This window comes from Xiphias gladius, chromosome 18 (assembly GCF_016859285.1).
Source record: "Xiphias gladius isolate SHS-SW01 ecotype Sanya breed wild chromosome 18, ASM1685928v1, whole genome shotgun sequence".
NCBI classification, from domain to species: Eukaryota; Metazoa; Chordata; class Actinopteri; order Istiophoriformes; family Xiphiidae; genus Xiphias; species Xiphias gladius.
In genome coordinates this window covers 10,313,461-10,340,601 of record NC_053417.1, presented here as the reverse complement: position 1 = coordinate 10,340,601, position 27,141 = coordinate 10,313,461, and the positions used below count along the sequence as shown (strand labels likewise).

The window sequence follows — 27,141 nt, the reverse complement described above, 5'->3', positions numbered from 1 at the left end:
AAATATTTTGAAGTTTTGACTGTTGCCTTGACAAAACAAGGCAATTGCAAACAGTCTCCAAATGGTATAACCATCTTGCCTCTGTTTCCCCCCTCTTCCTCCAGGGGCACAGTATGCCAGCAATAGAAGGACCACTCCCTCCGCTGATGCCTCGGCGCTCTGGTCAGAAAGCCACACCCGTCTGCACCAGCTCCATCCACCAGAGCCCCTGCAGGCCCCGGCCAGCACTGGCAAGCCTGTTGGCTCCTCTTATGGCCTCCTTGGGGCCAATAGTGGCATTCAGGGCCCTGGTGGCACTGGTGTCACCCCAGTCCTTGCTTGGCATGCTGCCATTAGCGCCGCTCGCCAAGCACAGGGCGATGATGCAAAGCCTGACATGAGTACACGGCCCTCAGTTTGCACTACTGGACCAGCACCCGTAGGTTCACTGGCGCAGAGGAAGAGGCAGCAGTACGCCAAAAGCAAAAAACAGGGAGGATCTACAAACAGCAGGCCACCCAGGGCTCTGTTCTGCCTCACCCTCAACAACCCGGTCCGCAGGGCCTGCATCAGCCTGGTGGAGTGGAAGTATCCTTTTATTATTATTTAGATAACTTTTTAGATTCTTCCCCCTACGGCTTTATGCCGGCTTGATATCAAGTGAATTTAATTACATTATTATATTACTTTCAAATGTTATTTTTTTTAATAATGCAGTAGTTTCTCTCTGTCTGTTTTCCTCTGCCACGGTGAGAGAGACAGAGAGAGAGAAAACAAGAAGACTATTGCAAACAAAATGTAGGGATCCACCAAAAATTGACACAATTTACGCAATTCAAATAAGCACCTCTATCATCGACATAATCAATTTAAATGTACAAAATCCTTCAAAAAACGTAAAAATCCTGATACTTACCTTTTTTCTCTCTCTTTGCAATAACTGTGCTCCTTAACGGTCTGTTTCCAGACCATTTGATATCTTTATACTGCTGTCTATTTTTGCCAACTGTGTGGCCTTAGCCATCTACATCCCCTTCCCTGGAGACGACTCCAATTCTACCAACCAAGAACTGGTGAGTGGTACTGGAAAATACAGAAACAAGCCTTTGGTGACGTAATGGATAAACTGGGGTTTGTTGAAATATACTGAACATCCCTAATTATATTTTACTGCAAAGTGTGTGTTGAGCTGTATTGAACTGTCAGACGAACACATTGTGATAATGTTGGGGAACGGACATAAGGATGGAGTTGAATTGAAATTTTATCTGGGTGCTCAATGCACCAAAAAAATTACATTAAAAAAATTCAAGAGCAGCTTGTAATTTCAGAAACATTGTCTCCATTACGCTGGAAAATCCAGACCTCATTGTAAGCAGGTTTAATTAGAACTAGTTCCTATCTGATAGTAATTAATTTAGTTTTTTTAAATAATTTGCATATTTTTTTGCTCTGTATATCGTTCTGTAAATGTTGCCTGCTTTGATGTGCAACAAATGTTAAAAGAGTTTTTTTTTCAAACATGCACTATGCTGCTGGTGCTGCTCGTGCCACTATTTGTCATCAGACAGATAACACACAAAAGCTAGACACAACACCTTTGCATGATTGTGACTGGCTGGATGCGTAAGTTGCGTCAGAGGGCTTTCCCGGCAATATTTGGATGGATGTGTCGGGTTTCATTGTTTTGTTGACACATGGAAACACTGCTGCGCACACACGCACACACACACACACACACACACACACACACACACACACACACACACACACACACACACACACACACAGCAGGTCATCCCTCTGTGTGTCGCAGCAGTTCCCCACGTCACCAGGGCAGTGCTGAAATGAAAGGAAAGAGAGCCTGTGAGTGCTGGAAACCAGTTTGTTTTGGTGCCATAATTACAGTGGAATTTGACAGCATCAAACTACAAAACAAAAGTTATTATTACCATACAGGTAATATTACATCATGCACTCAAATGGTATTCTTGTTGAAATCTACAGCAAAGTAGGTAGTTTAACATTTTTTTAGACTTTAGCATAGGAGACAAAGTATTAATTTTAACCCCAAAAATTGGCTGTGATCTCTAACAAAAATAGAGCTATGTTTGTAGGTGTAGCCAGAACAGAACATTACAAAACAATTAAAGTCTGAATAAATGACACACAATGTCAAACTGTCCGTGTCACTACAGTATATAAATGGTGATGACAACACAGTGTAAAGATAAAAAATATATAAAAGTAAAGCTTCTGCTTAGGCGAATTTGTGTGTTTATTCACTTCACTTCACCGAAAAAATTCATTTCACCTCAGATTTTATTGCCAAAAGAGCAGCATCATTTATTTTGGTAGTAGTTTAATCCTGCGAGTGTAGCAATATCCTCAGAGGACTTTGTCAGGCACTGCAAACATTTGCTTTTATCTCTGAGGCAGGCAAGGGGCCTTCATAGCTTCAAAGGGAATTGTGTGTGTGTGTGTTTGTGTGTGAGTGTGTTTTTACAGGCATGTCGAGTGAGTGAGAGACGGACACAGAGAAACGTAGCATGTTCCCTTAACAGATCGGAATTATTCATGCTGTCCAAGTCTAAGCAAATCACTCACTACAATGTGCAGTATGTCTGTGTGTGAGAGAGAGAAGGAGAGTATGAATGTTAATGCAGCTTTTTGTGTCTCTGTTCTGTCATAGAGAATGTAAACATGCCACACTGCTCTCCTCTGGTTCCAGAGAGAGAGATTTCTAATCATCTTGAATTTTTTGAAGTGATCTTTCTAGTCTGAAAAAAAAAATCAGAATTTCATATTCACTCAGGTTTTGTCATATTTTGATAATTTAATGTACTCTAGATAGCAATGAGATGAGGCTTTGCACCACACTTTGTTGTGATTGCCCTAATTTCATTGTGGTTGTTCTTGTCATTGATGTGATATGCTTCTTTGGTTTAAAGCTGCAGCTAAAAAGTATTTTTATTATCGATTAATTCGTGATTATTTCCTCAATTAATCCAATAACTGTTTTGTCTTTAAAAATAGCAGTAAATATCAACGCTCTGAATCGCCACACTCTAAGGTGTCACGAAAAGTCTGCCATCATGGTTGCAGCCCACTGTCTCCATAATCTCTTTCCGAGAATTTGGTGCCTTCTGTGCATCTTTGTCTTGATTACACAACAAAGTGGGGTAATTGCACTTTCAGACAGTCTCTCAGACAGTCAAGAAAACTACAGAAATTGTAATAGCCCCCCAAACTCCACCATTGATCGTTGTTCTTTTCTTCCCCCTCGCAGTAGACGAGGAGACAAATCTGAACAGTTGGGACAGTTGTTAACCTACTAATGAACTGGCTATTTGGGACAGTAGCCATTTGAAGGACATGTAAAGGAGAACACTGAAAACAGCTTTTTCAATGTGAAAAAAAAATTCTCAAAATGTCCACGGAAACTTCTCAAACTGTTCCCGCAGTATAATCCACTTCTCCTCTGTCCACCCTTGTGCCCGGGATGTTTGTATTTGTGCCAGGATATGACTGGCACAAATACAAACAGCCTAAACACTGTAATACTGGACATACTGTACTTTACATTACTTGGCCCCAACTGCATTACCACAAAAAGAAAACGCAACTACAACCGAGACATAAAAATAACAGAATGGTCACTGTGTATGAATACGAGAATGTGTGTGAGTATGAGGGACTGAGTGTGCAAGAGGAGAGAGAAAGTGTGTGTGTACGTGTGTACCAGTTGTGCATGTGAATGTTTGTGTGAGAGCAGGTTGAAGGGATTAAGCAGGGCAGTGGATTAGTCGTCAGTAAGTGGGTGGAGGTTACAGAGGGGGAGAGAAATGGATTGATTGGTGGATGGGTGGAGAGATGAAGGGCAGGACCCTACAAGTGGGAGGGACACGGACAAGAGGAGATTTTACACATACATTTATCATCTATCTATCTATCTATTTATCCATCTATCTAAATTGCATGTGACTCTGGGTTTGAATGCTCAACCAGAATCTGACAATATGACAAAGCATAGAAATGATTTTTTTTTAAATCGATTTTCACAAAAAAAATCAAAAAAAATGTTTTTAAATGGATCTTCGTCTCCAATTTGATATTCCTATGCATTAAAAACGTAGCATTAAAGAAAACGTTGAAACTACCATATATTTGTGCTGCATATGTCATTTATATAATCAGAATTTAACCTGGATTTTATTTTCATCCCATCTTCACCCATCATTGTTTTTAACATTACATACAATACATACAAAAATCTAATTTTAGAAATAAAATAATAAATTATAATTTGCCCTAATCTTCCACTATACCCTTTCATTATTTTGTTTCCATGCAGTTTAGCTGAGTCAACATTAACATTTAAGGACAATTCCATACAACAATAGGAAGAAATATAGAGGCACTGAACTTTATAAGCACTGGTAGAGACTCTTCATTGACTCTAAAGCATAGACTGTAACTGTTAAAACAAACAAAAGAAGTGCAAGTTCATGGAACAAAGTGATGTTATTTTGTTGTTCTGCATGTGTTTCTGATATTGCTGTCAGGTCATGTTAATATTGCACAAAAACATTAAGTGCAAGCATAGATATTAGAAGTCATCCCAAATGCAGCCTGCAAGTTGTAATTTGGAATTGAGCATGAAGGCCTGCAGTGTTACTGTACACTCAGTCTTTTCTTATTGACCTTTGTTTTGTTTGTTGCTCACACTGCTGTGTCCTTCTCTCCCTTCATCTCTCCATTACTCTCAGATTATTAAATGTCTTTCTGTCTTGTTAACTGCCTTTGTCTCTGCCTACTCTTACCACTCTTCCTCTCCTTCATCTATTGTTCTTCTTCTCTTTATTTAACCCACCTTCCGTCCTTTTTCTCTCCTCTCTCCCCTCCACCTCCCCTTACGGTGCAGAGGGGAGAATGGTTAAAATCCTATTAAGCTGGTTAGAGAAACAGGGGATTTATGAAGGCCCCTTTGGCTACTAGCTGACTGACATACACTGCTGATCAGCTCATAATCCCATAAGAGTCCTATATGAATCTGCTGTATGAATGTATGGAGTCAGAGGCGCAGTGTATGTGCGTATGTTTGTGTGTGTGTGTGTGTGTGTGTGTGTGTGTGTGTGTGTGTGTGTGTGTGTGTGTGTGTGTGTGTCTGAGTGAACGGCTTAAAGGCATGTACAGTATGTAGCTTAAAGTGGACATTCTCAGTCAGGTCAGTTAAAAGTGACTGGGAGCGATATGATCATGATCATATTGTCCCTAAAGACCTTAACAGATATGCTGTTGAGAAATGCTGTCGAAACAATGACAATATGTGTTGTAAGCTTCAAAAGAACTTTTCATCCAAATTTAAACAGTTTTAATCAATGCCTGAATGTCTTTTCACTAGCACATCACTCAAACCACTCTTGTCTTACTGGGCTGTGCTGTTACTATCTGCTCCCACAATAACAGCAAAAACTTCAAATTAAAAACATAACAAAGCAATAACATCTGCTTCATGGAAAAGAATCTCCTGTCATCGCAAGGAAGTTTTTATTCTCAGTGTGAAGACATAACCTTACTCTATGTGTAAGTTTGGCTGGTCACAAATTGGATGATTCCATTTTAACAGTCTCACATGTTTTAGATGTCCATCAAATGGAATAATACTGGATGCCTTGTGCACAATTTCACAATGCCTGACATTTGGTATTCTGGGAACTTCTCCTTGAGTCTGACTACTCAGCATGAGTTTGTAATGTCTGACCCACCTGCAGGCTGCTGCTTGTTACGGGGTTTTTAAGTCTCTAAAAGTTAATTCTGACTATATTGCAGTGTGTTGGCATCTTAAGGCCACTGGACATTTTTATCGCTTAAACATTTGTGATGCGACTGAAAAAACAAAATGGCATACCTGCTTCCTAAAAATTACATCCCTCTACAACTAAACTGCAACAGCAAATATGTTTTGTAGGACACGTAACAGCAACTGGACTAAGTTTTCTATTAACATAATGAGGATATGTTGTCAATTGGCATTTTTGGCAAGTTGCAATTACGTTGATACTGAACATATTAGTAAAATGTTCACAGACGACGTATTTGTTTTCCGCCAAAGTATCTGATCTTGCAGCACAATATCCACTTGTCCTGACTGCAGCATTATTACACTTTTTTATGGTAATGTTTAGACACTTACAGCATCTGGTTAATGTTAGGGAAAGATTGCCGTCTCGTTTAATACAGAAAAAAGTTCACAGTGATCTCAGACACAACATGTTTATCCTCATTTAACTAAAACCAACATCTTTCCCTATCTTTCCCCAAAGTGCTTTTGTTACCTAAACCTAACCACAGATGGGACTCTGGAATGCATCCCCAGTCTCTGGCGTCACAGTTTTGTTTTTTGTTTACCCACTATCCACCCCAACCACCTCCTGGTGCCTCCTCAGCCGCCAATAAATCCAACGCTTCTGTCATTCCAAAATACGTTGCCTCTGAAGATAATCGAGCCAGCGAATGTGTTTCCTACAAAACGTATTTGCTGTTGCAGTTTAGTTGTAAAGAGGTGTAATTTCTAGGAGACAGGGTTGAAATGGCATACATACCCTTACCAAACCCTTCATGCCTCTGCTGGGTCTTTAACACACAAATATATTCTGTGTATTTGTAGGTTGGTTTGAATTATATCAGCGTTGAGAATATCGATGTGTGTTGTTAAGTGAGTCGTCATAGATAAAAATTCAACATTAATACTGTGGTTATCACATCATTTAAAACCAGCATATTCATTGTATTGAGTCAAATAATTTCCCCAGTGTTTTACTTGAGCACAATCCTATAATTTTCAAAAAAAGATATGTAATGAAGAATTTTACATCTCACACTGTGATAGATTTTTTAGATCTTTGAATCACATGGAATAATAGGAGAGTTTCGCTTATATGGAAACAAGATGTTGAGTCATTTGCCAGCACCTGCTGTACATAGAAACCTGGCATGAAGTGAAGGGAGCAGGTGATATAGTCAGTACTAGAAAAAATGTATTGTAAGTGCTACAGTGCATGAGACATCTTAAACTGATATCATGGATAATAATCAATAACAGTGTAATTAGTGGACAAAAAAATCACATGTAGACTATTATTTAGCAGCAGATTTGTATATATCGTACACTCTGAAATGTCCTCTGAGTACCATAAGATGATGTCTCCCGGTGTGCTCGCCCAGTTTACCCGACTAGTTGTGCGTGCATTCTGTTCTCATTATTGGACTCTATTTGATCCACATGTGGGTGAGTCTTAAATGAACAGCGTGAGTCAGACATCTAATGGTAAATAATCTTTTGGCTAATGCAGGGTTGGACATCGGCGTTAAAACCTTGGTAACAAGCCATATAATTTTCTGATTAAAACCATAGGCAGACTCTGCAGCAGGGGTGTTTGAAGGTGCCTGAGACTAGTCATGACATTAAGTCAAAGCACACAGCAGAAAAGGTCCAGACTTCCCCTCCTAATTTCATTTACTTTAAATGTAAAATGAAAAGGAGTCTCATGAACCTGCCTGCAAAAAATGAAATCTCCATGGTAATTCTTCTTGGTTTGGCCCACTTTCAGCTTCAATTTTGTGGTTTTAAATGTACAGAGTGCTTGCGGGTTGAAGGTCTCAGACTGTTTTGTCTCAATCAGTTTAGCTGAGATGACCTGCGGCACTTTGCTTGACAACCTGGATGGTTGTCAAGCAAAGTGCCTTTTGTTTCTCATCATTTTCAGACAAAAGTCAGGTCTGGGGTTTAGACTTGATGGGATTCATTTTACAGGAGAAGGTTACCAAATGTACCTCATCTTAAGCAGAGCACTTACTGTGCGTGTACCTACTGTGTTTCATAAATAGAATAGCTATTCATTCATAGAATTAATAAGAATATATTTTTCCGACACACAGCTCATTTTTATGGCGTTAGCATCTAGAAACGGGTTTGGACAACAATCCATTAAAACAGATACATTACCAGAGCAGGAATCCTTTCATAGGTAAAGAGTTGCGTTATGTAAACAAAGATTATATCACTTTATATTTTGTGTTTACACGAAATTTATTATTTGTGATTATTTTGTCTCCTCATTTCTCTTCCCTGTGATTCAGAAAGATGTTTGAGTTGGTTGTATAACAGCAATCATAACACCTGAATCCTATAAAGTGGGCAGGTTCATCCAAAACACCAGCACAGGAGTGAGTTCATTCAGTTTTATGTGTGTGTTGTAAGTTTGTGTGAGTGTGTTCATACATGTGTGTTGTTTATCAGCCTGACATTGAAAGCACAGACTGCATGTTTGTGACTTCGCTGGATAACACATTCCCCAGAGGCTGATACAATCTGCGCAAACTGTGCTCTGTGTGTGTGTGTGTGTGTGTGTGTGTGTGTGTGTATTTCTGTACATGTGTGGGTTTTCATGTGTTTTTTTGCTTGTGTGCATCTGTATATACAGTACAGTGTGCCTGTTTGTGTGTATATGTCTGTAACTTGCACACACAGTCTGCATACACTAGTGCATATATATATGTGCATGTGTTGCAGTCATGTAAGATGCGTGTTTTTTTGGGTTGCACATGTGTTTGCATGTGTGTGTGTGTGTGTGTGTGTTTCCGAGAACAGAATGTCAGGTTGCTTCATTTTTCACTCTGTCAGGGATTAAAGGTTTAGAGCGGAGGGGAAATGAGAGTCACACTAAGCAGCATACTACTCCATCAAGCACGTGAGTGTGTGTGTGTGTGTGTGTGTGTGTGTGTGTGTGTGTGTGTGCGTGTGCGTGACTTTCTCTTTGCGTGTGTGTGTATTTGTGTGTTGTAATGAATGACAGATAGGGAGATGCAGACAGACTGCACCTAAGAAATTGGAAGTTCTTTTATGAATTTTTTTTTCTTTTGCAGTGAGGGCTGTGCAATATCACAATGTTATTGACTTGAGTGACTGAGTGGAATCATATCATGATTATATGATCATATGGCATTAGTGTTTTACACAGCTGTGTTGTCCTAATGAATCTGTCCTGGTTGTGATTGTCTTAGTTGTAAAAAACTAAGAAAATGGTTTATTAAGGTTTATAATTGGTACTAATGATTATTTTCAAGTATTCATCTATAAAAATGTCAGAAATAAAGGAAATGCTCAACACAATTTCCCAGAGCCCAAGGTGGCACCGTCCAGATATTCAATTTTTAATGACAAAAATAAAAAAAAAAGCAGAAAATCCTTGTATTTGAGGAGCTGATGCCAACAAATGTTCTAACAACTGAATAGCTGATCAGTCAACTAGTCGTTTCAGCACGAAATAGGTTTTTTTGTTTTATGTATGCGAACAGTTTTGTTCGCTGTAATATATAACAGTGTAACCCAGTTAATACCATTGAATACCATGTATGAAAATATAATACGTATTCTATTTTATTATATAACAGAAAAAATATTCATAACATGATGCTGATTTCTAACATATTTAACACAGTATTGGTATCATCTGCCATTTTAACGTCTGAAAACAAGAGAGAGAGGGAGAGCGAGAAAGAGAGAGATCAATCAATTGTATTGGTGTTCAGACTAGGGCAGCGTGTGACTAGTTGTTGACCTACCAAGTTGTCAGCCTTTAGGGCAGTATTTTGATACAAACATACATGGTCAAACACACTACATACACATCCTAGCACACATTTTGCACGTCCAGCTGTCATCTTGTTAAAATGTGTGTCTTCAGAGTGTTTTTGAATCAAACTGTAATGTCTCCATTTTTATGTGTGTGCATGTACTGTATGTACTGTATGTGAGTGTAGGCGGGTGTAAGGAGGATGAATGTGTCTTTATGTGCAGTATGTGAGGTGAAGCCCTCTTGTTAGCAACCAGGCAGAGAAAAGCATGGAGTGTGTGTGTGTGTGTGTGTGTGTGTGTGTGTGTGTGTGTGTGTGTGTGTGTTTCAGCTGAGAGGGACAGACAGTGTGTACATGTTTGGACACTGAGAATGAATTTATTAAAAGATTGTTCTCGGTAACGGTGAAGACAGCCACGTGAATTATAAAACTCTAAAATCAAACACATGACTCACTATTTCTGTCATACATCCATAGCACATGTTTTAGTTTTGGTGTTGGATGTTTTATTGTATAATTCAAAATCAAGTATTACATTCCTGTCCAGTTTCACTGGTTAGGGATGGACACACACCCAGATTATTTGGCCCAGTGTTGTAATGATTGATATACTATTGTATATGGTTATACTGTGAATGACATACAGACATTCCCATTTGCTTATTCTATCTAAAAAGAGTCTCAGAAGTTGATTTCTGGTAAAAAATTACATACACCATAACAGAAGATTTTATCCCCTTCACAGACCAGAGTCTGAGTGATGGAACATAATGGTTAATAAACCGTTTCATCAAGGCTTCTCGTTGTTTATCATCCAGATGTCCACCAAATGGAACTTGGTGTTCCACAACTCGTACCCGTAAAGTGAAAAGAACAACAGGCTGTGTTTTCTGTTCCGTGATCCGACAACAAGTGATCACACTGCCCACACACTGGCCTTCAACAAAAAATAGAACAGGCCCTTAAATCAGTTATACAGTTACAATATAAGCATAAATAATTTGAATCAAACTGATGCTACAGGATATGAGTTGCTAATAAAGAGGGGACTGTATGTAGAAAGTCACTATCATATTACTGTTTTTCATTATTTCTTCATTGTTGTTATTTGATTACATTTCAATAAATGCATCTGTAGGAGACTTTTGAGCATTTGATCAATGTTCCAGGGTAACATTAAGGGACCGATGGCAGGATGAATGTATGGATGGAGAGATACAGTAAAGGGATGAAGAGTGAGTTGATTAGTGTGAATAAGACCATGTTTCTTAAAGCTTCATTTACCCCGATGGTTTACATTCTGTGAAAGTTCACTCATTGTCCACGTGTCAGGTTTGTGCATGTGTCTGCATTTGTGTGTGTGTGAGTGTGTGTGTGTGTGTGTGTGTGTGTGTGTGTGTGTGTGTGTGTGTGTGTGTGTGTGTGTGTGTGTGTGTGTGTGTGTGTGTGTGTGTGTGTCTGTGTGTGTGTGTGTGTGTGTGTGTGTGTGTGTGTGTCTGTGTCTGCGTGTACTGCTATCTTTTTGAGGACCAGTTTGAATTAAATACCTTATGAAGGGAGGACATTTTGGCTGGTCCTCACTTTCTGACACACATTCGAAGGGCTGTTGGAGGGTTGACTTGGTTTTACGGTTCAGGTTGGAATCAGGTTTAGGTTAGGGTTAGAGTTAGGTTTGAGGTTAGGCATTTAGTTGTGATGGTTGAAGTTAGGGAAAGGGGCTAGGCAATGCATTATATCAATGTGTGTCCTCACAAAGATAGAAGTACAAGTGTGTGTGTGTGTGTGTGTGTGTGTGTGTGTGTGTGTGTGTGTGTGTGTGTGTGTGTGTGTGTGTGTGTGTGAGAGAGAGAGAGAGAAAGAGAGAGAGAGAGTCCTGACATGATTAATTAATTAACCAATAAGCTGACCAACCAAAAATAAAAAGAATTGATGACTATTTTGATGATAGATGGATAATCTTAGTCATTAAGTAAGTAAAAATACCAAACATTTTCTTATTACAGCTTCTTCTTCCTTCTTCCTGTTTTCTGTCTCTGCTTCATTGTAAATGTCATAACTTTCAAACTGTTTGGACAAAATAAGCAATTTTAAGGTGTCAAGTGTGAATTGTAATCAGTTTATTTAAAAAAATCAATGAATTAATAAGGGTGGAAAAAATGACAATATATACTGTGAGACAATATAAATATGTCTATCGCCAGGGATTTTGATCTGTTGTTTATAATGTGGTTTACTGGTCTTTAAACTGTCCAACCCGAACGACCATATAGCTCGTTTGTCCCTACCCTCTGATACGACCCACAGGAGCGTCTCCTGAAATAGCGCCTGTGTGGCGGCAGGCGCAACAGACCTTCGTCTTCATGGTTACAATAATGAACATGCGGTTTATACCTCACCTAACTTCCTTCTTTGCCCCGCTAGAGGTCGCCTAACAAGACAAAACATAACTGTGGGTCGTAATAAGCTGCTTGCACAGATAGGGTCGTCTTTTACAAGAAGACAGTCTCTTGTATGAGCCCACTGTAGGCAATCTTGGAAATCAATGTGCAGGACTTTTTAATGACAATATAACACCTTTTTCTATGATTTTTGCATCATTATGATGAAGTACCATAATATATTACAAATGTGATTAGCTGGATTAGCCAAAAACATTCCTACCTGGTTATTTTTTCCATTAGTAGTGTTTCAGTTGATTTTCCAGATGATATACTTTATTATATCACAAATATACACTATTATTGTAAGAATCATAAATTCATTTTAGAATCCCTTTATCTAGGTGTATGTATGTATATTTGTGCGTGTATGTGTGTGTGTGTGTGTGTGTGTGTGTGTGTGTGTGTGTGTGTATAGTCACTGTTAAGTAGCCTCAGGACATCTGTGATTATACAGCGTTTTTAGAGCGCAGTCCCATCGTTGTGAGATCCTCCCTTCTCTGAGCTGTCACTCCTCTTCATCGTTACTTTATGTTAAATATAGACTCTCTAAATAACCACAGCAAAAATGCCCTCAAATACACTGTCTGTTAAATTGAAAAGAATACTAGAATACTCATTGAGGAAGACTGAAATAATTGTTTCAGTGGGTTAGAGTGTGTTCTGTATGTGTTTGTGTATTTTAAAGAGAGCCCCCAGGGGCTTTACAGGTTTTTGGGCTGTGGGGTGACAAATGCTAAGATGTCAGGAGTCCTGTTAGACTGACTGCCTAGCACTCAAAGGCTCAGGGACCACTGACACTGCAGGGAATGTGGGACACAAACACATAAACACACACACACTCTTTGTCTCTGTCATACACACACACTATAGTTTTTAAACTGTGTATTCCAAAACCACGCTTTGTTCAGACATTAGCCACAGAGCAGAGCACACTTAATGAATGCGGTGTTAAGCCTTGTGAGTGTTCTGCTGGACTTGACCAAATGGTTGTCTGCTGAGTAGAAGCTCACCTACTTCAATTTCAGCAAAAGCAAATACTATTAATTTATATGCACATTTAAGCACAAAGTGAAGCACGGGTTATTAAACCACATTCCACATGAACCTGCCTTTTGCGTACCTGATTGGTGTGAACACGGACATTTTTTTCAATAATTCTGTCTTAAAATACATATTTATTATACAGAAGTTAGCTTCAGCTGTATTTTGTGTATAGAAATGAATCGCAACAAATATCAAATAAAGTAAGAAGAATCACAAATATTTCAAAAAGGAATGATTTGTTTTGAAACCCTTCATCATTCAATAACTATAATATGGATCCACTTGTTATTGTGTCTTGACAAATTTTAATAATTTGTCGCCCTTTGAAAAAGTAACATGATTAATTTCTCACCTGCAAACGTGTTGGAAGGTTCTGTAAGTGCTCCATGCTTCAAATGACAAATATAGAGGTTATTATTTGAACAACACTGTTCAAAATGAATTATGAAAGTGGCAGTAGATTGAATGACCAGGAAATGTGATGAGGAGATTATCTGTTACAGCTAAGCAGGTTTATGGCTCGTGGGATAAATGAGAACTTAAATCTCTTTGTAGCATACAACAGTTTTCTCCTTTACAGCAGGATGCTTTGCTGTGCAAGTGAAGAAACAAAAACCACACAGAAAGTCTGTTTTACTAACTACACTGCGGCTGTTACACAACAGGAAGGCCTGGGTATTTAATGTTTTCTCAGTGCCTACCATGGGAGTTCAGGGGTAATTACTTCCTTTAGTACAAGTTTCTACTTTATTCTAGCTATATAGCTATATTTTGAAATTTAAAATTGCTGTACTTTGGGACTTTTAGCATTTCAGATGGAAGGGTTTTTCCCTCTATAAATAACAGTCTTCTCTTTGGCTCAGTATAGTACACTGTAGTTGTGGCCTACTATTGACATCTAAATTTTCACTGAAAACTGAAAACTCAGCCTGGCCCTCAAATATTGCTGACTGTCTTCTCCGTTTGAAGTTTTATTTTAATTCCACCTTTCTGTTCTTACTTTCAAAACTGCTCTGTGGTCGACTCTCCTTTGCTGTGCTATCAGGATTGTAAAGAAGATTGTTGGATGACTCAAACAAGATTGATGGGTTACATTTTATAGAGGTTCCCAGAAACAAAAATTTGAAAAATCCTTGTTTATTTGCGGATGATTACCAGGATGATTTGCGATTTAAATTCCCATTTATGTCTAATGTAAACATCATACAGGCAACTATTTTGTTTTCAGATTGTCAGCAATAATTTTTGCATGTAAAACAGTCATATCTAACTGTTTTAAAAAAAATTCAACATGCCAAATTCTTTTACATTGTACTTTTATCTTAAGGCACTGCAGATGGTAATTGTATGGAGTATTGTGATGACAAATGCACTAGTACGCATATAAAACATGGTCTGAGATTCAAGATGTACAGAAACGTGGATTCAACTTTAAAAGACATCTTCCCCTCATGGCACAACATTTAAGATGCTGTGTTCATAGTTGAAATTCTGCACATAGGCGATAAAAAGTTCACTGTCCACACCGTTCCCAAAAGTGCATCACGATGGGGAGAGCGTTTTGTTTAAAGGGGAAGAAAGCAATGTAGCCTCTATCATGCCCACATATAATGTATGTATTCAATTGCACCACCAGTGCGCCAGGTGAGCCTGGCCATGAAATTACCAAAAGTGCTTTGGCAGACCCCGAACTACTGGGCATGTTGCAGATCACCACCCTACCACTGGATTCACAAGAATAGAGCCCTGTGACTTGGAAAGGGGCCGCTGCCATTTGTTTCTCTTAAAGGGTAAGGTTGGCAATATTCTGTATTTTGATTGTTGTCAAAAAATCCCATGTAAGGACCAAAACAATAATGAATTTATCCTACTAACAAGTGTTGACTTTGTATCCAGAACCTGATTCACATTATTTGTGTATGTCATAGAGCTCCATTGTTGTCCAAAAACTATTACAAACACATAAGTGAGACAGGCTGTTACACTGGATGACATGTTTCTTTATTACAAAAAATATGGGCGCTGTGTGTTTTTTTAGAAACAGCTCCACAGACCAATAACTATACTGTATATGTATTTTAAGTAGCTGGGTGTTTATATTCATTGTGTTGCTCCTTCACCTCATTTTACATACAGCACAGCCTGCTGCCGTGACAACTGTGGCCATGGAGACTTGTGGAGTATCCGAAGAGCAGGCTCTCAACAGGAGAGAGAAAGGAAAGAGACAAGAGAAGAGAGGCAGACTGAGAGGAGAAAGAAGGGATCAGGAAATTAAAAAAAAAAAGAGCAGACAGGACGGGCGACCGGTCAAGAGAGGGGAGCCGAGTGCAGGGAGAGCAAGGAGATAATGAGAGCAAGAAAAAAGCCAAACACACAAAGAGGGAGGAGAGAGGAGGGTAAGATTGTAGGTGACAAACAGATGAGAAGGGAGAATGAGGACGGGATAAGTGAGGGAAGAATTAAAGAGGAGGAGAGAAGGATAGGGGATATTAGAGCAGGAGGAAGATGAAGAGAGGAGAGAAGAGTGAGTACACTGAGGAAGCCACATCACCATACACATGACTGTTTTATATCGAGACAGATCTCTGATGATGCCGTGGTTGTCAATCTTAATACAAACCCTGGATTAGTGAGTAGCTTTTGGTGGTCAGCCAGTACCAGCGCTGGCTGCGTTTGTGGCTATGCTCGCTCTTTTTGACATCGGGATTATGAATATCCACGACTAAAAATAGATGCAAGCTAGAATTGTATCGGCTTAATTGAAAAACCAGTAGAGAGAACGGAAAGACACAGGCCAAAATCAGCTGCCGAACCATCGATGAACGGTGTTTGGACTGATGCTGCCACAGAGCAAGAAGAAACTAAAATGTCCATCATGGATTCAAATACAAAAATTATTGGGATTTTGACTTTAAAAAAAACAAAAAAAAAACAAAATCAAATGATACAACCATCGTTACAAAACCTGTATTTTTCTTTTTTTTCAGACAAGTTATTAAAACTGATGTTTCCCATCATTTCAGATCCATTGCCAACTAGAAAATGTGGTCATTAGAGCGCAGACCACCACCAACGCCAATGTCAAACAACATACATCAGACTTCAGAGGAAAAAATTCTATTTCATAGTAAATGATCCAGATCTCCCGCAAAATTTAATGGGTTCTTCCCTGTCCCATGCCCCATCCATCCACCAAGTTGGTGCAAATCGGCTCAGTACTTTTTACGTAATCCTGCTGACTGACAAACAAACAAACAAAAAAATTAAAAAAAACACGTGACCACGTAACCTCCTTGGCAGAGGTAGCAATGATGCTTCATGATATTTGCGAAATCAAGATGCCCTTAAGTTACACTGACTAGAAACAAACAATAACACATTAAAAGGTTCAGTCAAATCAACTTAATTTAATATAAATAGTCCAAAAGTATACATTTGCCTCAAAGGACTTTATAATCTGTATAGCATACAACACCCTCTATACTTTGTTTGGATAAAGAAAAACTCCCAAAAAATCCTTAATGGGGAAAGAAAAGAAAGAAACCTCAGGAAGAGCAATAAAGGAGGCATCCCGCTTCCAGGACTGACATGCAGTAGCTGTCATGGGTACAGAGTAGACAAAGGTGTCCTGCCACATCATGTTCACTCACCGTTGCACAATCAGGTGATGATTCTCAATCTATCTGAAAAGCTGCGTGGTCATTGCCAGCTTTGTTTTTAATATTGTCTCTGACGACTTCACTCTTTAAATTTTTAGGTGTGACAAATGTAAAAAAATCTGAAACCTAAACCTACATAGACCCAAATATCCTCTTATTGGTGGTGGTGCAGAGGAGTGTGGAGGCACCAGCAAATTAGTTCATCTGTTTCTAATGACAGTCCAGCCTTGGGTCCAGTGTTCACTTCCTGCTGTATAGGACAAAGATTTGTACCATGGTTAGCGTCATAATTTCATTTTGACAAACAGGGAAAATATAAGGCATCTTATTTTGGTGGGATGGCACACTACAACAGATAAAAATGACTATTTCTGCAAGTGTAACTGTTGCAGCTGGATTAAGGTTTCACTTTGCTTTAATAAAAGACAAAAGCAAGTAACTCCCAGCGGTTAACACTCGGGCATCATCTAAAACTTTTGTGCCATTGTAAGTAGCCTCCCTTTAGGCTACAACTTAATGAGTCTTTACCTCTGGGAATATTTAGTGCACATCTGCTGTACAGGTTGAACTCTTCGTGACTCTCTCACTTCCCTGGCTTTTACTTGTCTGCTTACTGGATTAAACCTGACTGCAAGTGTCTGTGTACTTCAGGTTTCCTAACTCCCTTTCTGTTTGGGCTGTTGAGTTTAATCACAGGCAGAGAGTGAACAGATTAGAATGACTAATAGGAGTAAATATAGACTTGACAAAATATTCTATTGATCAAAATATACACAGCGTATACTGTACGATACACAGTCTCTCTCACGCACATTAAATGATTCTCAGGCAAGGCTAATTGGTCTAATAATTAGAAAGTAGAAATTACATTGTTCTCCTTTGCATTCATATCTGATTTCATGTATATCTAACACAATTTCAGAGGACAGACCTCTATATCCAGAGATGACAGAGATGTGGAGATAGAGAGACTAAGGGAAAGCGTACCAGAAACAGACAAGGAAAAAGGAACAGGGTTTCCAAAAGGGGGAGACACGAAGGAAGCAGACATGCTGCAGAGGAGAGGCGAGAGGCTGACAATACAAATCACATCCTTGTGTTTCTCCACTCGTGTCCCTTGCTCCCACTGTCTGCTCAAGGAAAAAGTAGTTTCTTCGTTCCTCCCTCGGTTCCTTCCTTTCCTGCTAGTATTTGACAGAAGGTGACACTGAGAAAGTGGCAAGTTTACAGTAGGTTAAATGTAGGTTCAGTGTAAACACAAATGAGCAAAAACTTTTCACTGTTATCAGAAAAGCTTTTGGGTGATCTTGTAAATCAGTGCCGGCAGCACTGGTTGGTTTGGTAGGACAGATGACTGAACATACTGTGTACTCTGGTGAAAAAAAACCTCTTTGTCAATTCTTTTTTCTGTATTTCTTGCATTTTGTTCTCATGACTCAGAGTATCAGCTTTGAAACTGATACGAAACCAGGTCTATTGTTCATGCAGGATCATGGGGATTTAGTCTTATAGACATACTATATTTGACCAAATTGGTTGTGTTTGGAAATGAATTGAAATCTTCAAGCTTGTGCAAAATGTGCAGCTCTAACCGGCAGTAAATAGACAGGAGAGGTGAAGATAATGATCTACTGAAGTTTTTCTCATGAATATAACATGCAGAGAGAGAAACGGACAGTTGTGCAAAGGAGATCTAATTCTTCAGTTAACAGGGTGTTGTCTATGTATGTATGTGGGATGATAATCCTAGTTTTTTTAATCGAGCAATTTCGGAGAAATTTAAGATATAATATAAATTTAGATGGCTAATCAGAGGACTTTAGTATCATTTGCTGATATGACAGCCTCGTACAGTACAGAGCACTAAAGGCGGTGACATCGGTGGCTCTTTTGTTCAGCTCGAGGTCTTGATCTGAAGCAATGAGCAGCACATCCTCAGCCTTTCTGGCCTTCATTAATCTTATTAAGACCAATGGGAACACAAGCTAATAGGAGCTGATTAGCCCGCTTCTGGCTGCCTGGCTGATTCACCTACATGCACCCGTTCACATGCACACGGCCTCACAAGCACACTAGCACACTGACAGAAACACACTGACACACACTTTCACTCTCACATGAGCACACTGACATCCACAAAAATATATTCATGCATAAACACAGGGTTTATCTCAGAGAGTTGGTTGGTTGGTTGACAGAGGTAGAACTGTATTTGCCACCAAATGTTTTGGCAGAGCAGACAGAAAGGCCAAGCTGCTGAGGCACAGACTCTCTCAGAGTCAGATTCATCGCGTCAACTCGAAGGTATTTAGGTTAAAATAGAAGCCTAGCTGGCAAATATCCACTTCAGACTAGCTACAAGTGCGTGACCCTCGGAGCTGTTTGTTTCCTCCTGTGTGCTGAGTTATTACTCACACATCCCCAGCTGATCATGACATATTGAGTCATTTGCCTCCGATAAATCCTCAAAAATCCTTGGATGTTTTTGATTTTACCCAGCGTTGACCCGCGTGTACCCATGATGTGAATATACAGTAGGAAGTCTGATCAGTCGGTCAATGGCTTTATAAATATACAGTATGGCTTTTTCTGCGTGAAACATGGTGTGTGCCCCCCTCCCGCTATGCCTGCAGTATGGCTAAAGGGATGGCAGTGTCGGTCTGTTGGTTGGTCAGCAGGTCAGTCCACCATTTTGGTTCAGATGAAATATCTCAGCAACTTTTGAGTGGATTACCATAGAGCTGCTAGCAGGGCTGTGGACACTTGTTGCAGTTTTCTATCAATAAATTGTATTAGTTTCTCCTGATGTCAGCAGACGAGGTTGTTGATTCATTGGAGGCACCCTGTCCCCACTGTAGAGAGTTGTGGGAAACCTTGCTTTAACAGTATAAAATATGGAACAAATGTTTTTCTGTCATTAATTGGGCAATTCGGTTAAAGGATGGTGTTTGTTCTACTACAAATATTAAGCTTCAGCAACAAGGCCTTATTTTAAAAATATTTTTTGTAAATTTGTATCCCATCATTGACTCCATTGTAGAAAGATATTGAATAAACAAAATTACTTTCACTATTGCTGCTACTTACATTAATACAATTTAATTAATGTAGAAATAATGTATAGGTTTATTGCAACAACTTTCTCACAGCAGACATGTTGACATCTCAAGGAGAGTTGCAAAACTTTACATAAACATTAACCCAATCACTGACATTTTCTGATAGTATGTATTTCTTCATCACTAAGTCAAGTTACATAATTTCTTGTAACTATTTTTGCCAGAAAATACAGTGGAGAGTCAGACTGGAAACATGGGGAGATGGGGGAATTACATGTAACAAAGGCCCTATATATGTGGTTTATGTCTTTAGTCTACTTGATCACCATTGTCAAGAGTCAAAGATTTTATTTGTCACACGCTAAAACATTATGTACAGGGAAATGCTCAGTGTCATAGTCTTAGGGCTTTGCAAAAAGACCAGTGTGCAATAAAAAATAATTATTACAATATGAGTAAAAGTGAGAAGAAAAAGAAACACAAAGGCTAAATTCAAAGATAAGTACTAAAATGATGTATATAGAGTAACTTGGCTGTGCAATTTTTAAGTAGGCTGTATAAAAATGTCAAAATTGTAAAGCAAACTATAATAAAATTTTTCCATGTTCAAGTGAAAATATGTAAATGTAAAAGGCAGTACAAAGGATTCACAGAGGGCTTTAAAGTCCTACAGACCTTTATGTTCAGTTCCTTACTAACACCACACTTAATTTATGTTCTATAGGATTTATACATGATTTGGAATCATTTAGATTCATCCTTTTTTGTGTTACCCGAGACAGCATGTTTGCTATGCCAAACTAGCAGTGGAAATTAATTTTTAAAGTTCTATTGACTTCCTGTTTACATCATGTGACCCTGGCTGACATCATCACAGCTCTTAGTCACAGACGGAGCATTATGGGATGCTGCACTACCTTTTGGGTGGGGTGGGAGATGACCAGGGTTAGACTTAACACACACAGCACATACACACACTGATCTGAGCCACATGGCATTCAGTGTTATGTCAGCTTGTGTTATCATCACTGAGGGTAGTGACATCGAGTGAACCTGCATCTCCTGTGTGTGTGTGTGTGTGTCTGTGTGTGTGTGTGTGTGTGTGTGTGTGTCTGTGTGTCTGTGTGATGCTCCCAGCTGATCTATTGGGCAGGTCAGGCATGATGGTGGTATGGGCCAGCCCTTCTCTCTAATCAATTAAAGCAAACTCTCTCTCTCTCTCTCTCTCTCACACACACACACACACACACACACACACACACATACATATACTGGTATATACAGAGGGAGGTAGAACGAGGAGGAATACAGTCACCTGAAAACCACAAATCAAATCATATACATTACCGAAATCAAGGTGTGCATTAATAACCAGACACAAAAGAAAATGTATGTTTGTCCATACAGCAGCCATCTGAGGCACGACACTTTTAATTTACAGCTATTATACTTTGAAGATAACACCTCTGCCCCTGTCACCTCCTGCCCTTCTCACAGCCGCTCTTTCTGGATAGTTCAGTCCTGTCAGATTATACGCAGACTGGATTTGTCTTGCTTACCTTGCGACTTAAAGCAGTTATAGTAGTTACTATAAACCTGGCCAGATAATTTGCTTTGTAAAGTTAAAGCTAAAGTTGGCTGTCTGAAACAAAGATTTAACTCAAACAAATGCCACAAAAAACGCAAAATTATTTAATCTTCTTTCGTACCTAAACCACATGTACATGTGTTTTCTGTTTTTTTATTTTTAAATGGATTTAGGTCTGGTTAGCAATTTTACAGTGACAACACACTGTACACAGGGACATGTTAACTTCTTATAATGTGATAAAAATAGGTGCAGAGTTTGTATGAGGACCAACCTTGGTGTTTCTTTAACAGAGGTGTCAAAATAAATCGATATTCTTTAGGAATTGCCTAATATCAAAATTTTTACTAAAATATGTTGTTTGTATAAAAAATTTGATTGTGCAACATTAAAAAAAGATTTACCTAGAATGGCACTCGCATACACAAACCTCCAGCAAGGACAGAGTCAAACAACATACACCAGACTTCAGAGAAAAAAATTCAAATTCATAGTAAATGATCCAGATCTTCCCCAAAATTTAATGGGCTTTTCCCTGGTCCATGCCCCATCCCTCCACCACATTTGGTGCAAATCAGTTCATTGTTTTTTACGTAATCCTGCTGACAAATAAATAGACACAGGTGAAAACATAACCTGCTTGGCGGCGGTAATTAAGGAGTTGTATCTTGTTTTTATATTTCTGTTTCTTTTTAATCTTTTCAATAAGGCACCTTGATGTACATTCACAAAAATGCTGATATATTTTAAGCAAGACCCTGTCACTTTTGCTGAGCAGCAACAACAGCAGCCTCTGCTGCCACAAGGTGTAAATACAGGAGGCTGGCGCTTAAAATTCTGTTTGGCTCCAAGTCCGAGTGGTTAAGGGTACTGGAAGCAGCATCTCCCTAGAAGCTAACAGGTCTAACAAGACTATCAATCAAACACAAAATTATCTTAGTACAAACACTAAAATGTAGATCCTAGGAGTTAGTCTCTTTGCCTCTATAGTGATGTCCGTACTGAGAATAGCGAGCTAGCCTCTTCTTATAGCTAGCTGAAGACCCATAATTGGTGTTATGTGACGCAGTGCTCTAAAGCGTTACACACTTCTCGTGGGAGATCATACCTGCTCAACCAAAGTTACATAGTGCGAGAACAGGCATTTGGGGCAAGGAGTGGGGAAGAGAGAGGTGCCATTCTCCCTATTACAAGTCAGTGAACCATCAAAATCAGTTTGAATCTTTTATTTTAAGGTAAAATAGATGCATAATGTTGCCCTAAAATTTGAGGAGTGATTCATATATGGTCACTGCTGCTGCTGAACTCCAGTCAATCTTTGGCTTGGCTTGCCTGACTCATGATCTCTCTCCGAGACCCACTCAGACGACATAAAACATTTTCTATTCCTAGCCCTAACTTTAACCATCAAACCGACAAGCCCACCCTCAGCACTGACCCTAAACTAAACCCAGACCTGATTCTAACATTAACCCTAAGACCAAGTTGTAGCCCCCAAACAGCCCATTGAAGAAGTGAGGACTTGACAAAATGTCTTTACTTTCTAAAAATGTCATCATTTCTCAAGGTCTAATTCTGAAATTGGTCCTCATAAAGATAGAAGTTACTTCTCAACAATCTCAGAATTCATATCAAAACAAAAACTGTTGCCAACAAAGACACTAACTTATTTAACAGTCTTTTGTCTTGCAATATTCTAGTAAACACAAATTGGCCTTGCATCCTTTCCTTTAGTGTGACTCTTGTCACAGCAGCTCATCAACATGAACAAAAAATGATGGGAAGAGGGGATGGAGCAGAAATTAGGGGTGGCAGATCGTCTTCTATTCTTTCAGGCTAAAGCAACTGAGAAGAAAAAATATACAAAGTCTTCTTTAATAGCCAGTGGATGACACAATATCAAGCATCTGAAGCACTTCTGAGACAATTACACAGTTCAGTCACAGTGATGTTGCTTTAGTCTCATCAGGTCTTTGGTTATCAGAGGACCAAATACATGTGGATCAAAGCAGGCATAAAGTCTCGCTTTTTACTTTTTAGCCAACTCAAATGTGTAGTGGTTCCAATAACAAATCAGTAGATAATAAAGTAAAATGTAGAGTGATTCTACTGGATCAACTGTATGACCTTATCCATTTGCAGTTTGCAAATGGCTGCTCATTATCACAACAGGAAAAATGTATTTGAGAGACAAATAAAACATTTTAAGACATGTGCAGTGGTTCTTCAAGTGGCTGTGCACCTGCAAGATCTGAAGCTGCTCTGGTTGCTTGAAAATGTGTTGTAATGTAGTGTTGTCATTTTGTCTGTGACGCCACTGAGAGCACATTTTTACACAGTGTGTTAGAGTACAGAGAGGAAAAAGAAGTACTATTAAAGGTTTGCCACTTTTCACTCACTCTGGCACAGATCATGTCTCAGATCTGAACAACAATGAGCTTCTTTTTCTTTCTTTCTTTTTTTAAAGGAACAGTTCAACGATTTGTGAAAGACAGCTACTTACTTTCCTGTCGCGCATAAGATGAAATCAGTGATACCACTCTCATATCTGTCGGTGAAATATGAAGCTACAATCAGCAGCGGGTTAGCTTAGGTTAACACAACGTCTGGAAACAGGGGGAAGCCTGGCTCTGTCTTGCATGCAAGCATCTCTTAAGCTCTCTAATTAACATTTGAGGTAGTGGCGTCTTGAGCACAGTAGACACGACAGATTAAATGAAAGATTGTAATATGTTTTCCTGCAGTTTATTCTGCCAGATGTGTAAGATACATATCTGTAAAAATTTTTAGGCTGGTATACACTAAAATCCCCTGCCCAAAGGTGGATACACACTGAATACCTGCATATACGCACCACTACACCTCTAGTTTTATCTCATATCTCCATACAAAAGCTGGGGGGCCCTATCTCAATTGCACATGTGCAATGTCAAGTGCGAAGCGTTAAGTCTTGAGTGCGCGGACTGTATCGGTGTCTTCAAGCTCACCTGCTTGTTTGGTTCATACATGTGGAGAGGATTTTAATACAGTATAAAGCAGCTGGTTACAAGAGATATGTATGAATCACCCATATTCATTCATAAATCAATGCAAACCGATTTACCAACGTCCCTGCTTTAACCACATTAAACGTTAACTTTTTAGATGATAATTGAAATGCATCTACTGACTATGGAGTCTTGAATTAAATTAGTTTACTGAAGTTTTAAGCATTGCATCATTGCTCCACATATGCTCCATGTATTTTGTTTGTTCTTTTTTTGACAAAATCATCAGATTAACATTGCACTGGAAACAAATGTGGCTGGGCACCAAAATACCAAATTTTGTTTTTGTATGGGTTAAACAAATGAGATATGTTGATTAGTGATTTTAAGAGACACTGATATGCAGATTTTTTTTTTGCCTGTGACAGAGCCAGGCTTGCTGTTTGCCCCTGCTTCCAGTCTTTATGCTAAGCTAAGCTAACTGGCTGGTGACCCTACTATCTAACTCGTGGCAAAAGAGAGAAAGAGCGTATTTCCCAAAATGTCAAACTATTCCTTTAATTTAACAATAAAGATAACAATAAACCTACAATCAACAGCAATACACGGAAATGTTGCAACAAGTCCTCCAGCCTAAATGATCATATAGGTTTGTCCCTACCCTCTGATACCACCAATAGGAGCGTCTCCTAAATGCCGTCACCATTTGTGAGCAGTTGGTGGTTCTTTTCTGTACATTGCCATAGACTGATCAAGTATTTTAACTCTTTACATTGTTGTTCAAACAGTGCCTTTGTGTATTTATGCTACAAACTATATTTGCTACAGATTCCTTGGAATAGATCCGAAAAACTCTAATCCTAAATCAGACAGGAAAAATAACATTCAGATAATTAATTAGTTGGTCACGTGTAATGGGACAGTGAAAAAAAAAAAAAAAAAAAAAATTAACTCCTTGGCATAACTGCAAAGATTCAAACAACATAATGTAGCACTTGCGGAGTACAGCCAACTCATCACTGCTGCTACCAGTTACGCTTACTGGGAACACACCAATGAATTTTTACCATGACAACCTAAGGAAAGAGTGCACAATACAGTAACCACACAGACAGCTACAATATAATGCAAAGCTAATTCACTAACCCTTCAATAAATACAGCCTTTGTGAAGCTTCTAATGTTCACTTTATGTGGGGAATGAAAAAGGTCAGAAATGTGTGAAGTTGCAGTTTGTAGTTTTGAGTTGGAGGACAATGATTAATTTTTAGATTGATTTTGCAAAAATGTGAAACAATCCTATGGAGGAATTTGGTGGGGTTTTTTTTTCCTTTTAACCCAACTCTCTTGTCTGTATTTAAACCTAGATGAATACATTTCTTTCTCAGTTCACTGAGGGTTCACGAACAGATTATCAGAGAGCTGACGGATGATAAAACAAAACAACAAATACACAGATTGTCTTTCCTTCTGTCTGTCTCTCCTTGATATATACCTCTATCATTTTCTTTTTCTCTGTCTCCTTTTCACTCTCCTATCCTTGCTCCTCTTCACTTCTCGCTCTGGTGGATTTGTTATTTGTCTGTCATCCTTCTCCCTTCTTTTTCTCCTCCCCTACTCTTTCCTCTCTCTGTGCTGCTGTGATGTGACTACTCTAATCCTTTACTTCATCTACTGTTTGTTTGCAGATCTCCAAGCCAAGGTCAAAACCTACAAAATAATTTAATATTGGACATCATCATTTTGGACGGTATTTCTCTCCATCACAAATGATCTGTGGAAACTTTACAGTTAGCCAGTCAGTTTCCCCTTACAAAAGACATTTGTTCAGGTGATATGTTAATAAATGAAATCATATTAAATTTACTGCAGATTAGGGCTTCCTATGGGGCCTAAGTTATTTCAGCACAGTGCGTGAGCAGGCAGGAGTTTGGTGTCTTGCTGAAAGACCCAACAAGGGCTTGGGGTTCATAAAGAATGCAGAATTAATAATGTAGTGGGGTATTCTTGCACAGCAATGATCAAACCTCCAAAGCTCAGTATTCACTACAAGATTTAAGTCTGCATACAGCCAGTACTGATTAAGCCTGGTCAGATACATACCAGTCAGTCAGCAAATTGTTAAGGTGCTTCATTGAGTTTTCACAGTTATGTTTTTATTCAGTGTCAAATATTTTTGAAGCCTGCATTTTTTACACACATTAAATAGCCAGCAGTCCTCTTCTTCCTTGCCTTTGTTGGCGCATTGCTATGTCTCTTTGCTCAATGTCCTCAATGTACCTTTAACATGACTTGCCTCATCTCTAAACTCTTGAACCTTGATAGTAAATAATTATGATAAAACATGGCAAGGCATAAAATCTTTATAATTGTATGAAGATTTTTGATTTTTTTTAGTCTAGGACAAAACTGTCGGTGTTTCCCAGGACAGCTGTCATGGAACGGGTTTGAAGTCAAGTAAAAGTAAAGTAAGACTAATGGCAGCCCTGCAAATCGGGGCATTTGTCCAGTCAAGTGTAGAAAGGTTCATGTGGGATTGATGTCTGACTGCAAAAAAGACCCGTCAGTGAAGTCTCAACCTAACGTCTGATGCCACAATAAGCCAAGTTATTGTGGTTTAGGCAGGCTAATAGGTCAATTCATGAATTTGCATGTTTCAGAGCCCTAAATCTTTTAATATTAATGTCACAACTCTGAGTTCTTTTAAACCAAACCATAAAGATAGTTATTGACTCCTCCTGACTGA

General features: G+C 38.9%; 1 protein-coding gene across 1 annotated transcript in view; it reads left to right on the top strand.

Annotated features, from left to right (window-relative positions):
* Positions 1–27,141, top strand: part of cacna1db (calcium channel, voltage-dependent, L type, alpha 1D subunit, b) — an 83,965-nt gene that overhangs the window by 2,933 nt on the left and 53,891 nt on the right. The window contains exons 2-3 of the mRNA XM_040152136.1: positions 105–567; positions 947–1,052. Coding sequence (XP_040008070.1) covers positions 105–567; positions 947–1,052 — 569 coding nt within the window. The remainder of the gene's footprint in view (positions 1–104; positions 568–946; positions 1,053–27,141) is intronic.